The following is a 21,185-nucleotide window of genomic DNA, read 5'->3' on the forward strand; positions in this document are numbered from 1 at the left end:
AACCAGCAAATACCACCTCTGGCAGGGGTGAAATCCAAAATTTTTCCCTGCTGGTTTTGTGGGCGTGGCTTGGTGGGCATGGCAGGGGAAGGATACTGGAAAATCTCCATTCCCACCCCACTCTGGGGTCAGCCAGAGGCGGTATTTCCTGGTTCTCTGAACTACTCAAAATTTTGGCTACCAGTTCTCCAGAACCTGTTAGAACCTGCTGGATTTCACCCCTGACCTCTGGCTGGTCCCAGGGTGGGGTGGGAATGGAGATTTTGCAATATCCTTCCCCCGGAGTGGGATGGGAATGGAGATTTTGCAGTATTCTTCCCCTGGAGTGGGGTGGCAATGGAGATTTTGCAGTATCCTCCCTTGCCACGCCCACCAAGCCATGCCCACAGAACCGGTAGTAAAAAAATTTGAATTTCACCACTGGAGTAGGTTATATTGGGATTACAGGTAGTCCTTGATTTACAACCACAATTGGGACCAGAATTTTGGATCTTAAATGATATAGTCACTAAGCAAGTCATCACATGACCAACCTGATTTTATGACCATTTTTACGGCACTGGTTAAACAAATCACCATGGTTGTTAAGTGAATCTGGCTTTCCCAATTCACTTTTTTGGTCCAAAACTGGCCAGGAAGGTTGCATATTGTGATCACACAAGACTCTGCAACTGTCGGAAATGCAAGCTAGTTGCCAAATGCCCAAATTATGTTCACGGGATTCTTAGGGTGGTGTGAGAGTCGTACTTTTGAGGATGCATTGAAAGCTGTTTTCTCCAAGGCTGTTGTAACTTTGGACCATCATTAAACGAATGAGCTCAAGAAGGAATGTGAATTGATGATACAGGTAGATTGAGTTGGTTTGGCCACATAGAGAATGACTGGGAATTACTCTGGATTTCTAATCTGGAAGAAAATATGCGCTGTCTTTCTGTTTATGAACAAGGACAGCATTGACAAAACAGAAAGACTCAGGAATATTCAGCAATCAGGATTTAACGTTTTACAGGAAAACTGACAGAATATCTTCAGTGGTGCCCAAGGGTGCTTTTTTAGGAGGCAAGTGGACTTTTTCCTTTTTCTTTGAAGACACAGACATTTAGCTATGCACTTTGGGATGAACACCCTTTGAATAGTGTGGGAGTATGAATGGATTTCCAGAAAAATTGCAGACCACAGGACCCATTTGTGCTTCAGTTTGAGATGCAGACAGCAGACTCATCCTCAACAGCCTGCACTATCTTCACCAGGGAAGGGACACAGGGCAGAAAACATCCTGCAGCCAAGAAAACTCCACACTCCTTTACACTACTCAGGTGACCCTGAGGACACAGATGAATCTCCTAGTGGCCTTGATAACTCACTAAAGGAATTCAAATGTCCAGCTGTCTGCAAGGAATATAAATCCTTCCATTCCCCACCATCCAATCAGAGCCGAAGAAGCTTCTTGGATGAGAAGCAAAACGTCTTCAAAAGAAAAGACAAGAAAGTTCAGTTGCCTCCTGAAGAAGCACCATTGTATTGCTCAGTTCCCAAGATTCCATGATTTCTTGGGAGGGCAATATAACATAGATTTGGAAAAATTGGAGGGATGATAGAAGTTGGTGGAAGTTCTTTGTATAATAGGTGCAGCTGATATCTGTCTCTCTCCTGCAGGGGGGAGTTGATGACCAGATCACTCTTTCAACTTACATCACCATTGCTTTGCTGGAAGTGCCGCTACCTCCCACTGTAAGTGTGCCAAGTGCAACCATGATTGCAGTAAACTAGCAGTGAGGAAAACCATGTTCAAGTTCCCACTTGGTCATGGAGTTCACAATCATTTAGGCTAATGAAATAGACCACACCTGACCAGCTTCATGGCACATGCAAAGCCATGTCATAGTCTGGTGAAACCAAAATGTAATTATATAAGCTGAATAAGCCAAATTACTTCTTCCTTATTCCTCCCCTTCTCCAATCAATTCTGTCCTTTTCTCTCTCCAATCAATTACGAGGCATGGTGGCTCAATGTCAGAGAGGGTCTCAGTTCCGGTGATTTGAGCTGAAGCCTATGTGGCAGGATGAGTTCCTGTCACTTGCCTTAGCTTCTGTCCACCTAACAATTCAAAAGCATGTTTATGCAACTAAATTGATAGGTACTACTTGGTGAGGAGATGAACTGGTGCTCTGTGCAGGCAATCAGATTTGGCTTTGAACCTTTTCGGTTGTGGTGCCTATTTATGAGGCAGCTCTGGGAAGGGAGGGGGCCTTGGGTGACGCTGCAGGAAGAACGCTCATCTTTTTCTTTGGTGTGAAGCCAGCTTACCCTCCTGTGGCGCACCTTGGGAAGCACAGAAATGTGTCCTATAACAGGGCTGGTACCTTGGCAAGCCAAACTACTACTCTGCAATAATATTGTGGTCTCCTGGCTACTGTAACAATGCCATGCGCTAATAATAATTCAATCAATAAGAGCCTTGGTAGTACAGTGGTCTAAGGCACCCTGTTATTAAGCTGGTTATTAAGACCAGCTGCCTGCAATTACTGCAGGTTCGAATCTCGCCAAGGCTCAAGGTTGACTCAGCCTTCCATCCTTTCTAAGGTAGGTAAATTGAGGACCCAGTTGTGGGGGCAATAAGCTGACTTTGTATAAATATACAAAAGGATGAAGGCTATTGCTGAGCACATTGTAAGCCGCCCTGAGTCTCCGGAGAAGGGCGGCATATAAATCAAATAATAAAAAAAATCAATTCTGCCCTAACTTGTTTCTTCAGATTCGGCTTCTAATGGCCAGCTCTGACTCTTGGCAATTGACTGCACCAAAGTAATTCCTCCAAGCAAGATGTTCAGTGTTCTTTAGCAAGATTTATTGAAAGGAGAGAGAAAGGATTATGAAAACATCAACAGCTTTCACTTTAGGACCATGTTGTCTTTCAGCACATTAGAGTGAAGCCTTTTTGACTTTCTAAGGGCTTTTGTGCGAACTGGAAAGAAGGGGTTTCTTTTTACAAATAACAGAGGCGCCATTTTCAATCTTGATTTGCCCTGCTCCTCCTCCTCTCATGCTTGACCCACCAGTTTTCCCATCTTGTACCTCAGCTAGTGAGGAATTGCTAAGCCTTGTTCCAAAAACACAGGAGCATGTAGGAAGAGCAAGTAGCTGGTAGTGGCTCAGGCGGCAGAAATATCAAGATGAGCAGCTCAAGGGCTGACATTTCTGTGCTCTTCATTCATCCTGAGCTTCTAGAATTCTTTCTTTTCCTTGGAGGAAGAAAATTGGCTTGCATCAGTTAGACCATCAGCTTGCTGTTGGTGTATTGTTGTGAAGACTGTTTAATTTAACAACTTAAATGAATAATAAAGCCAATTTCATCACAGGGCTTTGCTGAGATCCTGAGTTTCTTCACAATCTCCTCTTCAGGAACCTTCCTCCATCTCCATCTCCTCCCCCTCTATTTCAAGTGTCGAAGGAGATACAAAGTTCTGTTTCTTGCATCTTTGGTGGCCTCAATCACTGTTATTTGATGCTGTTGTTGTGTGGCTTTGATGTTGTCTCTCATCTTCTTCTGGGTCTGCCTTGTGTTCTTTGGCCTTCTCTTTTTGTATATGCTTCTATGGTATAGACAGAATCTCAAGACATTCTCTCTAAATTACCACTTAACTTGCTATTTTTGCATATAGTTTAACATTGGATCTATTACATTTCTTTCTCTTACGATCTCGTCTTTTTATTTTATCCCTTCTGATCACTCCAGTAGCTTTCCTCAAACATCTCATTTCCGTGATTAATGATTAATTTTTGCTTATGCTTTATTACAAATGACCACGACACTGGTAATATAGGGTGGAGATGAATATGCTTTGTATAATGTTATATTGACTTTTATTAAACGTCTTTTTCTCTGCAGGATTCTGTGGTGCAAAATGCTTTAGTTTGCTTGGAGAAGGCAACTGAAGCAAAAGAGATCCGCATTTATCTCCGGGCTCTGTTGGCGTACGCTTTTGCTTTGGCGGGGAAAGAGGAGAAGAGGCAAGAAATGTTGGACTCTCTTCTAAAAGTAGCTGTGAAGGATGGTGAGAAACGAGCTCTTTGTTATGAAAATTAGGTACCCACCAAAGAAATTGGAAATGTGCAGCAAACTTTATTGGCGTGCGAAGAATAATGTTCATTGGAACCCCTCCCCCCAGTCAAGCCTATAACCTCAAGTTTTTTTTTCATATTTTATGAATTATATAATTCATTGTATAATTATATTTTATTTATTTATTAAATATAATTGCTGCCCATCTCATTATATGAGGATGGAAGCATACACTGATTCCATGAATAATTTATTAATGACCACTGGAAGGAAATAAGTGGGCAGATGAGCCGGAGAAGATATGCCTTCTGGCTATCATGGAATGAATCTCTCTCTCACATTAGCGTTGTATTAACACTCAGCATCTTATAACCCTCTATCATCATGGTTATGGGGTGGCTTATTGCCTTGAGGATCATTGAAATCTGTCTATAGGTAGCCATCATATGAGTGTAATTGAACCCAGAGTCATGATTATAAGTCATTGCAGTCATGCGTTGAGGCATCAGGTGACTGGATTCAAAGTTATGATCATTTTGTTATGACAGTCGTTAAGTAAACATGGCGGTTAGTAAGGGAATCCATTTTCTAATTTTTTGCTAGCAACTGGAAGTAAAAATGCTAGTAACTGGCAAAAGCCATCATGAATCATGCTCTCACATGACTGCAGGATGCTGCAAACAGTCATAACGGTGAGTCGGTTGCCAAGCACCAAAAACGTGATCACGTGACCACGGAGGTGTGAGTAGGTACAGGTAGCCTTCGCCTTACAATAGTTTGCTTAGTATCTAGAATGAAATCTAGAATAGAATTACAGAGTTGGAAGGGTCTTCTAGTCCAACCTCCTGCTGAAGCAGGAAACCCTACCCCATTTCAGACAAATGGTTGTCCAATCTCTTCTTAAAAACCTCCAATGTTGGGGCAGCCACAACTTCTGGAGGCAAGTTGTTCCACTGATTAATTGTTCTCAAGGTTAGGAAATTTCTCCTTAGTTCTAGGTTGCTTCTCTCCTTGATTAGTTTCCACCCATTGCTTCTTGTCCTGCCCTCGGGTGCTTTGGAGAATAGCTTGACTCCCTCTTCTTTGGGGCAGTCCCTGAGATATTGGAACACTGCTATCATGTCTCCTCTAGTCCTTCTTTTCATTAAACTGAACATACCCAATTCCAGCAACTATTCCTCATATGTTTTAGCCTCCAGTAACCATTGGAAGTTACAACAGCACTGGAAAGAGTGACTTATGGCCATTTTTCACACTTATGACCATTGCAGCATCCCTGTGGGCACGTGATTTACATTTGGATGCCTGTCAGCTGACTCACATTTATGATGGTTGCAGTGTCCCGGGGTCATGGGATCCCCTTTTGCGACTTTCTGACCAGCAAAGTCAATAGGGAAACCAGATTCACTTAACAACCGTGTTACTAATGTAACAGCTGCAGTGATACACTTAACAACTGTGGCAAGGAAATTCGTAAAATGGGGCAAAACTGAATTTCTCACAGCGACATAAATTTTGGGCTCAATTGTGGTCGTAAGTTGACTATTGTAACTCTAAAAACAGGTCATAAGTAGCTCTGTGGATATCCGTCACAACTTTGAACAATTGTTAAGTAACTGGTTGTACACTGAAGTCCACCTGGAATGTGCTTCTCCTGTTGCCCAGTTGCATAGGGCTTGATACCAGGGAGACCAAATGTTTTTGTACAGATACCAGTCGAAACTTGATATATCTCTGATGGTGCTTAGACTGTGTGTATAACCCAAAGTTAATTTCTCTCTTTGAAGAGGATGGCTCCATCCACTGGGAGAGGTCCTGGAAGCCAGAGCAGAGGTCTGATTTTCCACTCTCTGTGCGTGCTCCCTCTGCTGAAATAGAGATAACCTCCTACGTGCTCCTTGCTTTCCTGACCAAAAAACCATCTCTGTCCAAGGAAGAATTAACGACAACAACTGCCATTGTCAGATGGTTGATCAAACAACAGAATTCCAATGGAGGATACTCCTCTACACAGGTATGTTCGCTCCTCACAAATACTCAGAGGATGTAGAAAGGAGCAACTGGAAATGAATCTGATGTTTGTTTATTTGTTTGTTTATTTGATTTATATATCGCCCTACTCCCGATGGACTCAGGGCAGTGAACAGCCACAAGATAAAATACATAAATACAAAATTTAAAAACAGAATAAAGCCGAATTAAACAATTTGGCCCAAGACAAATTTAAAACACCCCAATAATTTAAAAACAAATTAAAATTTACATATTTAAAAGGGAAAAGGGGAAAAGATTAGGTCAGGCCAGCCTGGTGGAATAAAAAGGTCTTGAGAGCGCAGCGGAAGGTGTGCAGATTCGGGATCCTCCGTATCTCCGGGGGGAGCTCGTTCCAGATAGTAGGTGCCCCCACAGAGAAGGCTCTCCCCCTAGGGGCCGCCAGTCGACATTGTTTGGCCGACAGCACCCGGAGGAGCCCCTCTATGTGAGAGCGTACCGGCCGGTGGGAGGCTATTGGTGGTAGTAGGCGGTCCCGTAGATAACCAGGTCCTAAGCCATGGAGCGCTCTAAAGGTGGTAACCAAAACCTTGAAGCGCACCCGGAAGACCACCGGGAGCCAGTGCAGCAGGCGCAGGAGAGGTGTTACATGGGAGCGCCATGTCGCTCCCATAACCACCCGCGCGGCCGCACTCTGCGCCAGTTGGAGCCTCTGGGTGCTCCTCAAGGGGAGCCCCATGTAGACAGCATTGCAATAGTCCAGGCGGGAGGTGACGAGGGCATGAGTGACCGTGCATAAGGAGTCCTGATCCAGAAAGGTACGCAACTGGCGAATCAGGCGAACCTGATGAAAAATCCTCCTGGTCATGGCTGTCAAATGCTCTTCTAAAGACAGCCGTGAATCCAGGAGGACACCCAAGTTGCGAGCCCTCTCCGTGGGGGCCAGCGATTCGCCCCCAATAGTCAGTGATGATGCCAACTGACTATATCGGGACGTCAGAAACCACAGCCACTCAGTCTTGGATGGGTTGAGCCTGAGCCTATTCCTCCCCATCCAGATGCGCACGGTCTCCAGGCACTGGGCCATCATTTCAAGGGCATCGCTGGGTGGCCTGGGGTGGAGATGTAAGCTGAGTGTCATCAGCGTACTGGTGGTACTTCACCCCGAAACCACGGATGATCTCGCCCAGTGGCTTTACATAAATGTTGAACAAGAGGGGCGAGAGGACCGACCCTTGTGGCACCCCACATATGAGGGGCCTCAGGGTTGACCTCTGCCCCCCTGCCAACACAGACTGCAACCGGTCAGAGAGAAAGGAGGAGAACCACTGCAACACAGTGCCCCCCACCCCTAACTCTTTCAACCGGTGCAGCATGATACCATGGTCGATGGTATCAAAAGCCGCTGAGAGATCTAATAAGACCAGGACAGAGGAGCAACCCCTGTCCCGAGCCCTCCAGAGATCATCTACCAATGCGACCAATGCCGTTTCCGTGCTGTACCCAAGCCTGAAGCCCGACTGGAACGGATCCAGATACATCGTTTCATCCAGGTGCTCGGGGAGCTGTTGTGCAACCACACTCTCGACAACCTTCGCCGCAAAGTGAAGGTTGGAGACTGGACAATTAGCCAACAGTGCCGGGTCCAGGGAAGGCTTCTTGAGGAGAGGCCTCACCACCGCCTCTTTCAAGGCGGCGGGGAAGTCACCCTCACCCAACGAAGCATTTATATTCCCCTGGAGCCAGCCTCGCGTCACCTCCCGGGAAGCCAGCACTAACCAGGAGGGACACAGGTCCAACAAACATGTGGTCACATTCAGTCTGCCCAGAATCCTGTCCACATCCTCAGGAGTCACAGGATCAAACTCATCCCAGATAACATTCTCAAGACAAGACTCAGTCCCTCCCCCTGAAACTACCCAGTTGGAGTCCAGATCTTCCCAAATCTGAGTGATTTTGTCATACAGATACTGAACAAAATCCTCGGCTCTACCCTCCAAGGGGTCCTCCCGCGCTTCCTAGTGGAGCAGGTCACCCTAAACAGGGAGGCCGGGCGGTTATCTGATGATGCAATAAGAGCAGCAAAATAAGTACATTTTGCTGCTTTTATCGCCACTAGGTAATTCCTAATATGAGATCTTACCAGTGTCCGGTCGGATTCAGAAAGACTGGCCCTCCAACTACTCTCTAGGAGTCTTTTTCGGCGCTTCAACTCCCTCAGCTCCTCAGTAAACTAAGGAGCCAAGTGAGATCAGCGCCGGGTCAGAGGCCGCAAAGGCACGACCTGATTCAGAGGTCCAGCGGCTGCCCTATCCCAGGCGGCCACTAGGTCTCCAGTTGAGGTGTGTGCCAGAGCCTCAGGAAATGGCCCAAGCTCCAACTGGAACCTATCAGGCTCCATCAGGCGCCTGGGGCGGAACCATCTTACCGGCTCCGCCTCCCTGTGGCAGGGTGCAGTGGTTCGAAGATCGAGGAGAAGGAGAGAGTGATCTGACGATGACAAGGGCTCATTAACTATATCCCCTATCTCAAGATCACTCAACCACTGTCCAGAGACAAAAACCAGGTCCAGCGTGTTTCCCCCCGTGTGGGTAGGGCCATGAATTAGCTGGGTCAGGTCCATAGCTGTCATGGAAGCCATGGCTTAGGACCTGGTTATCTACGGGACCGCCTACTACCACCAATAGCCTCCCACCGGCCAGTTCGCTCCCACAGAGAGGGCCTCCTCAGGGTGCCGTCGGCTAGACAATGCCGGCTGGCGACCCCCAGGAGGAGAGCCTTCTCTGTGGTGGCACCTACCCTTTGGAACAATCTACCCCCAGAGATACGAGTGATCTCCGACCTCCGGACCTTTCGTCGGGCCCTAAAAACTCATCTCTTTCAGTTAGCCGGTCTCTCTTGATTTTATGATTTTATGGTTGGTTTTAAATTTTGATATGGATTTTAAATTGATAAATTTTAAACTATGGGCCAAATTTAATTATTTTAAATCTATTTTTAATCGTATTTGTGTATAAATGTTTTTATTTTGGCTGTTCACCGCCCTGAGTCCGAAAGGAGAAGGGCGGTATAGAAATTCGAATAATAAATAAATAAATAAATGAACTCCCGAGCCACCTCAGACGCCTCACCCATGGACGGCAGGTTGAAATCCCCCATGACCATAAGTCTAGAGGTATCAACTGCCACTGCGGCGATGACGTTGAGTAGCTCAGGCAGGGCTACTGCCACATGGCAGGGAGCCAGGTATGTGATCAGCAGATCTATCTGAACCCCATGACCCCATTTCACAAGGAGGGATTCACAACCAGCCGTCTGAGGAACAGTGGCCTCCCTCGGTCTCAGACCTTCTTTAATGATAACCGCTACCCCCTGCCCTTCCCCTGTGATCTCAGCTGATGGAATGCGTGGAAACCTGGTGGGCACATTTCAACGAGGGGAACCCCCCCCTCCTTGCCCAACCAGGTCTCCATAATACCTGCCAGGTCCGCTCCCCCCTCCTGAACAAATGAGGGGGGCTTTATTTACTACGGGCCTGGCATTGCACAACATCAGCTGAAGGCCTGGGTCCTGAGGGTCTGTGCAACCTGGGGAATGAGTAGAGCCTTGGGGGCTGGAGCACGCCACTGCTCGTACACAGCGAGTGCGCACTCCCCTAACACGATATGGCCCCCTGCTCCTGCCATATCTACCCCTCCCACCCACTGTATTGATGTGATTTGATATGCCTTGGTATGGCCTCCAGATGTGCTGAATCTCAGTTTCCAGGATTTCCAGCTGAGGTGTGTCATTCAAGAGAGATAACTTCCTAACAGTGAGGGCAATTAACCAGTGGAACAGCTTGCCTTCAGAAATCGTGGGCACTCCATCACTGGAGGTTTTTAAGAAGAGGCTGAACAGTCACTTGTCTGAAATGATATCGGTTCTCCTGCTTGAGCAGGGGCTGGACTAGAAGACTTCCAAGGTCCCTTCCAGATTAGATTAGATTAGATTCGATTCCCATTCCCATCCCATTCCATTGCTTTCTCTTGCAGGATACTGTGGTGGCTCTCCAGGCCCTCTCCCAATACAAGACAGTTACTTATTCCAAGGATGGCATCGATGCCAGAGTGGCCTTGAGTTCAGGAAATGCTGTCCTGGCAGAATTCCAAGTGGACAGCGGCAACTCTCTGCTGCTGCAGTGCCAGGATCTGCCCCAAGTTCCCGGGAACTACAAGGCTGAGGTGACTGGTTGCATCTTTATGCAGGTGAGTGCTTGGTGAGAGAAGAGACCAGTGTTGATGCCTAGCAATGATCTATTTTGGGTTTCCAATGCACTTATGGGAATGCAAGTTGAGAAAAAAAGCATGAAAAAACTGAGCAAGTTAAGTAAGGGATGGGGAACATCTTTGAGAACAGAAGAACAGCCAGGCCAGATTAGGCCATTTAAGCCAGCATTTTGCTTCTCACGGTGGCCAGCCACGACAAGCAAGAGACAGAAATTATAATTCTCCCACAACTTGGCACTTGGGGGCCTGCTGTTCCCATTTCAGATATAACATGGAGCCGTGAGAGAGCTGTCTTCTGTGAATGCATCCAATCCTGCTTTAGAAGCCATGCAGGTTAATGACCATCACCTGGTCTTGAGGGAATGGTTTGTCATGTGCAATTTAATTTTGTTCCCAGAAAGGGAACAAAAAGCAACGAGCACCCAAAGCATAGATTAACATCAGACCAACAATCATGGTCAATCATAAAAACAATCATAAAAAGTGGAAAGAGGGGCAAATAACTAAGGCAGAATATCAGCAAATAGCCCGAGCCTGAACAAAGGCTTTAACAAAAAAAGCTTCTTCCAACATATTAAAAACAAGAAAAAAGTCAAGGAAACAATTGGCCCATTGCTGGGAGAAAGTGGCAAGAAGGTGACAAGCAGAACTACTTAACTCATTTTTTGCATCTGTCTTTACACAAAAGGAAAACAATCCAACCTATCAAAAGCAGCACCACAAAAAACAGATTAGGAACACAAGTTAAAATAGGGAAGAAAATGGTAAGTGAACACCTGTCTACCCTAGACAAGTTCAAATCACCAGGACCAGATGGATTACCCCCCCAAGGTTCTGAAGGAACTGGCAGACGAGATCTCAGAACCACTGAACTATATCTTTCAAAGATCCTGGAGCACAGGGGAACTGCCAGAGGATTGGAAAAGAGCTGATATAATTCCCATCTTCAAAAAAGGAAAAAAAAATAGATCCAGGAAACTACAGACCTATCAACCTGACCCAGTGGTGAAATCTAAAATTTGTTACCACCGGTTCTGTGGGTGTGGCTTGGTGGGAGGGTGTAATGTGACTGGGTGGGTGTGGCCAACTTTTTTTTTTAACTTTTAAAACCATTTTTTCTACAACCTCTTCAGCGAAGATGTTGTAAAAAAATGCTTTTAAAAGCCTCTGACAATCCCGGCTGAGTTGCCTGATCGGCAGAGGCTTTTTTCCTTTTAAAAGCCTCTGACGATCCCAGCTGAGATGCGCGATCATCAGAGGCTTTTTTTAAAAAAAAACTTTTAAAAACATTTTTTTGGCCGAAGAGGTTGGCGAAAAAATGCTTTTAAAAATAAAAAAAATGCCTCTGATGATCCCGCGTCTCAACTGGGCATTGGGGGGGGCAGGGATTTTTGCTACTGGTTCTCCAAACCACCCGCCTCCATCGCTACCGGATTGGGCGATCTGGTCCAAACCGGGAGCATTTCACCCCTAGCCTGACCTCAATACCAGGGAAGATTCTGGAAAAGATAATCAAACAACGAATCACCAAACACCTAGAAGCAAACCAAGTAATAACCAAACGCCAACATGGGTTTGTCAAAAATAGATCATGCCAGACTAATCTTATTGCATTCTTTGATAAAGTGACAAAATTAGTGGACCAGAGGAACGCTGTCGATATAATATACTTCAGTAAAGCATTTGATAAAGTAGACCATAACCTACTACTAGATAAAATAGAAAAATGTGGGTTAGACAGCATCACCACCAGATGGATTCGTAACTGGCTGACCAACCGCACTCAACGTGTAGTCCTCAATGGAACTGCATCTACATGGAAGGAAGTATGCAGTGGAGTACACCAGGGCTCTGTTTTAGGCCCAGTGCTCTTCAACATCTTCATCAATGACTTGGACGAGGGAATAGATGGGGAACTCATCAAATTTGCAGATGACACCAAGCTGGCAGGAATAGCCAACACTCCAGAATAGATACAGAAGGATCTTGACAGACTTGAACATCGGGCGCTATCTAACAAAATGAAATTCAACAGTGAAAAAAGCGAGGTTCTACATTTAGGGAAGAAAAACAAAATGCACAGGTACCGTATATGTGATACCTCGCTCAATAGTAGTCACAGTGAGAGGGATCTTGGAGTCCTAGTGGACAACCATTTAGATATGAGCCAGCAGTGTGCTGCAGCTGCCAAAAAAGCCAACACAGTTCTGGGCTGCATAAACAGAGGGATAGAATCAAGATCACAGGAAGTGTTAATACCACTTTATAATGCCTTGGTAAGGCCGCACTTGGAATATTGAATTCAGTTTTGGTCACCACGATGTAAAAAAACATGTTGAGACTCTAGAAAGAGTGCAGAGAAGAGCAACAAAGATGATGAGGGGACTGGAGGCTAAAACATGAAGAACGGTTGCAGGAACTGGGTATGTCTAGTTTAATGAAGAGAAGAACTAAGGGAGACATGTTAGCAGTGTTCCAATATCTCAGGGGCTGCCACAAAGAAGAGGGAGTCAAACTATTCTTCAAAACACCTGAGGGTAGAACAAGAAGCAATGGGTGGAAACTAATCAAGGAGAGAAGCAATTTAGAACTAAGGAGAAATTTCCTGACGGTTAGAACAATTAATAAGTGAAACAACTTGCCTGCAGAAGTTGTAAATGCGCCAACACTGGACATTTTTAAGAAGATGTTGGATAACCATTTGTCTGAAATGGTGTAGGGTTTCCTGCTTGGGCAGGAGGTTGGACTAGAAGACCTCCAAGGTCCCTTTTTAATTTTTTTATTTTTATTTTTAATTTGATTTATATGCTGCCCTTCTCTGGAGACTCAGGGCGGCTTACAATGCGTTAAGCAATAGCCTTCATACTTTTGTATATTTATACAAAGTCAGCTTATTGCCCCCACAAACTGGGTCCTCAATTTACCTACCTTAGAAGGTAAGGATGGAAGGCTGAGTCATCCTTGAGCCTGGTGAGATTCGAACTTACAGTAATTGCAGACAGCTGGATGTTAATTACAATGCATTAGTCTGCTGAGCTATCCAGGCTCCTCCTTCCAACTCTGTTATTCTATTCTATTCTAATCATGGTGTGGAAATGGATTTCCAGAGAAAAATTGCAGACTACAGGAACCAGGAGCACTACTAGCCTTCTGAAAAGTACTGAAGACCTGGCTTCCCCCCCCCCCCCGGATATTGGGATAGGATGATGTGGACAAAAGGATTAATGATTGACTGGAAATTTAGCTTTGGTGCTAGATTTGTAATGTTTATGGTTTTAATGGTATATGTATTTTATTGTTTTATTATTGATGTTTTAATTGTTGGTTGGGGGCTGGGTAGAGTGTAAAATGGGGAGCTACAGAAATATTTTTTAAAATACATAATTTATACAATCTAATACAAAGTAAGAAAAATAAGAAAAGAAATCAAAGAGAAAGCTAAAACTGTAAGAAATACGGAAGTAAAAGAAAAATAGAAGTAGCTTTTGAACTTTACAGCAGTTATAAGTAAAACCATAAATACACCTCTTACTCCAGGGTTACAACAAAACTCTCTTCTTTTTATAATCTATCATGTCTAATCATCAAAACCATAGATTATGTTCAATTTTCTATTTCATTTGTAAAATAATAAAGTGTGGGATACAATTAAAGGGACACGATGGCTCAGTGGTTAAAGATGTTGAGCTTGTCAGCTCAAAAGCTGACAGCCCAGGTTCAAGAACTGAGTGTTGCATGACGGGATGATTTCCCGTTCTTGCCTCAGTTCCTGCCCACCTAGCAGTTCGAAAGTATGCAAATGCAAGTAGATAAATAGGTACCATTTCAGTGGGAAGTGTTCTATGTGTTTTGGGGTATAATCATGCTGGCCACATGACCATGGAAATGTCTTTGGACAATGCTGATACCCTTGGCTAAGAAACTGAGATGAGCACCACACCCTAGAGTTGAACACAACTGGAAAGGGGAAACCTTTATCTTTACCTTTACAAATAAATAATAAAATAAATAAAAAGTCCATAAGGGGTTTCCAGTCAGCAATAAACATAGGTATTTGTCTTTTCTCTGATCAGATAAGTCAATTTGGCCATCTCAGTGAATTCCATCCTCTTCACCAACCATTTCTCTATTATGGGGGATGCTGAATCTTTCCATCTTTGCGCATACAATAATCTTGCTGCAGTTACCATGTACCACAACAAAGTTCCATGACTTTTCCCCCAACTGTTTGTTGCTCTTTTATGTATCCCACTTGTTTTAAACCTCTAAATTCTTCTGTCACTGAAGTGTTGAACATCCCCAAATGATGGCCTTTCCATTCCAGACCACCTTGAAATACAATGTCCCTCTGAGGCAAGAAGAGGCACCATTTAGGCTGGATGTGCACACCGTTCCGGAGACTTGCATAGGAAATAAAACTCACGTCACTTTTGACATTGCCATGAATGTCAGGTAATCTCTTTCTTGGATCGGTGCTGAGCCTTGTTTCCTTGAACAGATACAGACCCTTCTCCTCCAGGACCATGTCCGAGGGTCCAAAGGCTGCTACTCACCTCCCCAGCTTTCCGAAAGGCCATAGTTCCACATTCCAGAAGTTCCATTTAATGGCAACACTGGATGGAGACCCTGAGGGCACAACCAAGCTTTTATGAACCCGCATGCAGCATTTCGCCTCAACCTGTCTATTTCTTGCTCTAAAAAGAGTCACATGTTTTCTCTCCTTTCTTGGTTTCTCAGTTACACTGGCCAACGTCTGGTTTCCAATATGGCAATTGTCCACATTAAGATGCTGTCCGGATACATCCCAGTGAGATCCAGTGTAAAAAAGGTATTTTTTCCAGGTTCCCTTTTCCACTAAACTTTCAGTGCTGTAGTTCTTGATGCAGGTAATTCTCGACTTATGACTGTGATCAACCTTGGAATTATGGTCGCAAGTTGTGCTGATCACTAAACGGGTCAACATTTGACTGTGCCTAATTTTACAACCATTTTTCTTTCTTTTATATATATATATTATTTATTGTTTTATCATAAAAAGATAAAATACAAAACAGAAAAGCAAACAAAACAAAAGCACACATTAAACACTAATAACAGAATAGTGTATAAAAAAAGGAGAAAAAAGTGATCAAATAAATTTAACATTTAACATGTAGGATCTACCCTACTTGGGCACTGAAAAAAAAGGAAAGAAAAAGCAGTAAATTCTCCCCTTTTACATATATGTGGGTATATATGTATGAATATGTATCTTTTAACAACCTTTTTTCTGATGAGCATTCAGTGCATTATTGTCTGCAATTTGGGTTTTTTTTGGTGGAAATTGGAAGTAAATGCTGGTTTCTGGTAAAAACCATTATAAATCGTGGTCACATGACTGTGGGATGCTTCAAAGAGGCAGAAAGGCAGGTGGTTGACAAGCACCTAAAATGTGATCACATGACAATAGGAGGAAGGCAACCAGGTGGAGTGACCATGGGGAAGTCTGTCATAACCTTGAATGGTTGCTAAGTAACTGGTTGTAAATTGAGAACTACCTGTAATAGGAAATGGGAATTAAGAATGCTAAAACAGATTTGTTGACTATTGATATTTTTTCCAATGAAAATAGCAGTTGCCTTTCTTTCTCATGACATGAAATATTGCAGCTTTCCATACAATCCAAAGTTAGCCATAACTTCGTGGTGGATTCTTTACTGAGTGGGAGGTTAACTTGGTGACTTACAAGATCACTTCTAACTCTGTTTCTATGGCCACCTAGTTCAACAGTATGACTATGAATGTTACTAAAGCTCTTTCCATTTTTCAAATGTTTTCACCCCTGAAGCTGGAAAAGAAAGGTCAGATCAAGAGGACTGAAGTGAACATCAATCATGTCCTGCTATATTTGGATGAGGTGAGTAAGGAGCGGAGCCCAAATAGGGGACAAGATCATTCACTCAAGGGGATAAAATCCATTGCAACAATTGTAGGTTAAAACATTATAGAAAAAAAATTAAAAAAATTAAAAAAATCCAGGGCAGGACCCCTTCCTTTCTCCTTGTCCTTATCTTTCTTGGAAGCAAGGAGTCACAAGCTTATTATGGGCTGTTTTTTTTCCCCAAGTGGTTGACACAATGTGCCACTCCTCTACTTCTGGTCAATGACAGCTTCTCTCTACACAAAGACGTACACTCTGGGGCAGGTATATTTTCCTGTCAGTGTTTGTCAACTTTGGTGACTTCAAGATATATGGACTTCAAACCCCAGAATTTCTCAGCCAGTAAGCTTGACAAACCTTGTTTTATGTGAACAAACGGCATCTCTCTCATCTCTCTCCAATAAAAGGGAATATATGTAGTTCAAGGTTCTAAAGATGTATGTAGCTCATGACAAGCTACCATATGTAGCTCAGACCAAGCTAAATCCAAAAGCACTACGGGATTCCTGGAAGTTTAGCATTCAGACAAATCAGCCTTCAACAGACACAGAAATCAAACACATTTACACACCATTCAGAAAAGACAATAAAAAGCTAAGAAGGAAACAAAATGATCAGAAGACATACTCTCCAGTAGCCTACACCTAGATAAGCAGAGACTAATTCCAGACAAACAATCAAGCAGAAAGCAATCAAGTAAAAAACTATCAAGGAGAACCCTCCCCTCCAACACAGGCAGGGCAAGCTACTGGGTATAAACAAATTCCATATCACTAGCACTGAAGATGATACTGAGTCAGGTATAACCAGTGGTGGGTTGCCCCCAGTTCAGCCCTTTCTTGTGAACCGATAGTAAAACCGGTGGGAGGCTCCACTGACCCAGACATCATCATGGATGATCTGTGCACGCGCAGAAGTGCGCGCGCCACATGCGCACTCCCATTGTGAACCGGTAGTAAAGGTAAGTAGAACCCACCCCTGGGTATAACGGAAACAACCAAGCTCAGAGAACAAAAAGGGCTCTACAATGTGTTGCCTGCAGAAGCTCTCCGTCTTGTTTGTAATCTCATAGTCAACTTTTCTCTGCAGGTACGCAACACAATCCAGACTTTCTCCTTTACAGTGGAGCAGGAGACACCCGTCCAGGGCCTGCAGCCTGCCTTGGTGAAAATCTATGATTACTATGAAACTGGTAAGAAGGTAGTTCCAATCAGCTTGTTTAATTAATTATTTTTCAACGTGCGGTTGCTTGGCATTTTTTCTTCCTTTTGCATTGGGAGATTTAGGGCTCAAAAGGAGCAAAATTAACGGCTTTCAGCTTTGCCGAAAGTAGACATATGTTTGGCCCTTACAGCAGGGTTCCCCACCCACCTGGCCGTGGCCCAGTACCAGGCCATGGCCTATTCAGAACTGTGGTTGTGTGAGCAGCAGGTTGACATGCGTGCACTCAACCTGCATGACTGGCGGACTGGCACAGTTGAGCTACGTGTGTGCATGTGCATGCCACACCACTGCTTACGTGGCCCAGTTCCCCTCTCCCCCACTGCAAAGGTTGGGAACTGTTGACTTAAAGCAGTGCTTGGTGGGAAAAATCCATCAGATTTTTGGGGGGAGTTCAGGATTTTTAACAAGACAGATAAAATTACCTCTTACACAACATTTGAAACTGCATGTAAAATTAGAGGACAACCCCTTTGTACTCCTGGAGCAAAGTCCGTATCATGAACCATATGATGGAGATCAAAGTCTAGGAGAGACCTCAGCCCTAACAAACTTTCTTTTTTTGTGTTCCAGATGAATTTGCAACAGCTGAGTACACTGCCCCCTGCAGTTCAGGTAAAGCATGAGTTGCCATTGGCTCAAATGTGTTTTAGGTACATGTACTCCTCAATTTATGACCATAATTGAGTCCAAAACCATTCGTTTGGTGACTGTTCAAAGTTACAACTGCATGGAAAACAGAGACTTACAATCGTTTTCACCCTTATGACCATGGACACTTGGCAACTGGCTCATATTTATGACGGTTGCAGTGTCCTGGGGTCACCTGATCACCTTTTGCGATTTCTGATGAGCAAAATCACTGGGGAAGCCAGATTCACTTTACAAGCTTAACAACTGCAGATACACAGGTACACTTTAGTAGCTTAAAAACTGCAGTGATTTACGTAACAACTGTTGGCAAGAAAGGTCGTAAAACTCACTTAACAACAGAAACTTTGGGCTCAATTGTGGTCGTATGTCGCGGACCACCTATAGTTACTTCTCTGGCTTCTTTCAGGATAACAATTTGTCCATTTGGTTTGTGTGTGGACAAAATGAGGAGGGAGTTATTTCATTTGGACGTTCTGCCTCATGCCCAAACTTCGTTTTTTACCAACCTTTCTTACTTTCTTTCTAACTTTTCTTCCATGACAGATGATATCAAGGAAGTCTATAAAGCATAAGGATACAGGCCATGTTTTCTGGAATAGGACATGATCAGAAAGAATGAATCTCCTGGAAACTAGGGAAGAACAGGATTTTATATGCAAACATTAAATGCGCAATACTAAAATGTTTTAATATTTTGATTTTAACACATTTTTTTGAACTGTAAGCCACCCAGAATCATTGACTGAAATGGATGGCTATAGAAACTGAATGAATGGAATAAATAAATAAACAATTGTTTTCAGGATCAAGGTAGTGCCTTTATTTTTTTTCTCATAGCTGAGCTATGAGAAATAATGAATCTATTCATTATTTCCCAAATGAGAATCAAGTGTGTGTTTCCACCAGTCCTGGCAGCAATCCAAATGGCATGCTCTAGTGCTGAACACTTTGTCTTTTTAATTTTGGGGTGGGGTAGGGTGGGGCACAGGGAGATATTTTCTTAGGTATAAATAAAAATGTAGTTTTATGTTCAACTGGGTATCTCAAATACTTCTATATCTTACAAATGCTGGGCAGCTTTTTTTCCACTTAGTATGCTGCAATTTTTTGCTGTGTATATGATAGTAAAAAAATGTTGTCCATAATTTAAGGAACAAGAAGTGTCAACCCATCCAATTAAACTGGACAGGCAATACAACTAGATGAGCTACATCTCACCTAGAATACTGCATTCAGTTTTGGTCACAACTCTATAAAAAGGATGTTGAGACTCTAGAAAGAGTGCAGAGAAGAGCAGCCAAGGTGATTAGGGGTCTGGAGGCTAAAACATACAAAGAATGGTTGCAGGAATTGGGGATGGCTAGTCTAGTGAAGAGAAGGACCGGGTTGACATGATAGCAGTGTTCCAGTATTTGAGGTGTTGTCACAGAGAGGAGGGGGTAAACCCATTTTCCAAAGTACAGAAATTATCTGACAGTGAGAACAATCAACCAGTGGAACAGCTTGCCTTCAGAAGTTGTGGGTGCTTCATCACTGGAGGCTTTCAAAAAGAGACTGACCAGCCACTTGTCAGAAATGGTATAGGGTCTCCTTGAGCAGGGAGTTGGTCTAGATGACCTACAAGGTCCCTTCCAACTCTGTTCTTTTGTTATTCTGACATGCTTAACCCAAAGAAGAGCAGGTCTGAGGAGAAAGATGATAGCATCTGCTATGAGTCTGTTATTTGACTTTATTGTAAGGCTATATTAATAATATAGCCCTGGTGGCGCAGCAGACTAAAGCACTGTTATTAACATCAGCTGCCTGCAATTACTGTAAGTTCGAATCTTGCCAGGCTCAAGGTTGACTCAGCCTTCCATCCTTTCTAAGGTAGGTAAATTGAGGACCCAGATTGTGGGGGCAATAAGCTGATTTTGTATAAATATACAAAAGTATGAAGGCTATTGCTTAACGCATTGTAAGACGCCCTGAGTCTCCGGAGAAGGGCGGCATATAAAATCAAATTAAAAAAATAAATAAATGAAACCTGGCAATTCTTAAGGTATAAATCTCCTGTCGTCACTTTTTAACCATTTGATCCATCAAGGTGGGTCCTTCCTAAGTTTCTTTCTCTGACACATGACTCTAATTTACAGGATAGGCATTAGGACAGTGCAGTGCACTTTGTTACTGGCTTCCCCCGTTCCCCCCAGTAATAGATACCACTGTAAGGGTTGGTGTCAAGATTCGAAGCACGCTTTTGCTGTTGCAACCATTATTGCTTCTTGGCTTGCCAATGAACCAGGGGGGAAGGAAGGGGGAGATGGAATGTAGGCTCCAGATATCAAGAAGAGGAGCGTGAGAGCCAAGAGCACTTCAGCAGGTGTTTGCCAAAGCCAAAGACTTTTTCTCATAACAATACAATGAGACTCAATTGGACCATATGATCTGCACTAATGGTGGGGAGGGAGAATCCTATACTTTATGTGGGTTTGTGTGGGAATTAGTTAGATCTGGTTTTGCCCTAATCAGTGATCACCTTTTTATCTAGATCAAGGTGTTTGTCCAGGTTACCTGCTGTATTTCATGTCATGGCAAGCAAAGATCCTTAACCTATTTGGCTCCTGTGCTCCATTCCCTCTGCTTCGTGATGGGGTTTTTTTCTGCATATGCACTGATGGAGCAATTGAGCAGGATGGACTTTGGGTTTTTTTTTTTTAAAGCCAGCTGAAATCAATAAGACTAACCCCAGCTGGCAGTTTCCCAACAGCACTTGTGTGTCAGCCAAAGAACTTGGGGAAAATTTATTTTTTCAGGGCTTGCACCTGCAGACCTGTTACACATAAACCTGCCTTCTTTGATTAAAAAACAATAAAAACTGGAGATTTGGGGGACAGACACCTCTCTGTAAAAGATTTGGAGATTTTTCATAACCAACATAATAGAAGCTGGCATAGGATTTATGTCACGCATCACTTTCCACTCCCATTTCCAAGGAATACATGGATGATTCACAACTAAACTCAGAGAAGCCTTTGGAGGCAACGTACAAGGGATAGCAATACCACTTATACACCACTTCACAGT

At 43.7% G+C, this 21,185-nt stretch overlaps 1 protein-coding gene across 1 annotated transcript in view; it reads left to right on the forward strand.

Annotated features, from left to right (window-relative positions):
* Nucleotides 1-18,924, forward strand: part of LOC132712346 (alpha-2-macroglobulin-like) — a 73,657-nt gene extending 54,733 nt beyond the window's left edge. The window contains exons 27-36 of the mRNA XM_060693456.2: nt 1,657-1,731; nt 3,891-4,056; nt 5,852-6,078; nt 10,091-10,303; nt 14,649-14,776; nt 15,062-15,152; nt 16,152-16,220; nt 17,334-17,436; nt 18,039-18,080; nt 18,663-18,924. Of these exons, the coding sequence (XP_060549439.2) occupies nt 1,657-1,731; nt 3,891-4,056; nt 5,852-6,078; nt 10,091-10,303; nt 14,649-14,776; nt 15,062-15,152; nt 16,152-16,220; nt 17,334-17,436; nt 18,039-18,080; nt 18,663-18,691 (1,143 nt within the window). The 3' untranslated portion in view covers nt 18,692-18,924. The remainder of the gene's footprint in view (nt 1-1,656; nt 1,732-3,890; nt 4,057-5,851; nt 6,079-10,090; nt 10,304-14,648; nt 14,777-15,061; nt 15,153-16,151; nt 16,221-17,333; nt 17,437-18,038; nt 18,081-18,662) is intronic.
* Nucleotides 18,925-21,185: the final 2,261 nt, after the last annotated feature.

The sequence above is a fragment of the Pantherophis guttatus genome, chromosome 2 (genome assembly GCF_059756535.1).
Source record: "Pantherophis guttatus breed Tessera chromosome 2, ASM5975653v1, whole genome shotgun sequence".
NCBI lineage: Eukaryota > Metazoa > Chordata > Lepidosauria > Squamata > Colubridae > Pantherophis > Pantherophis guttatus.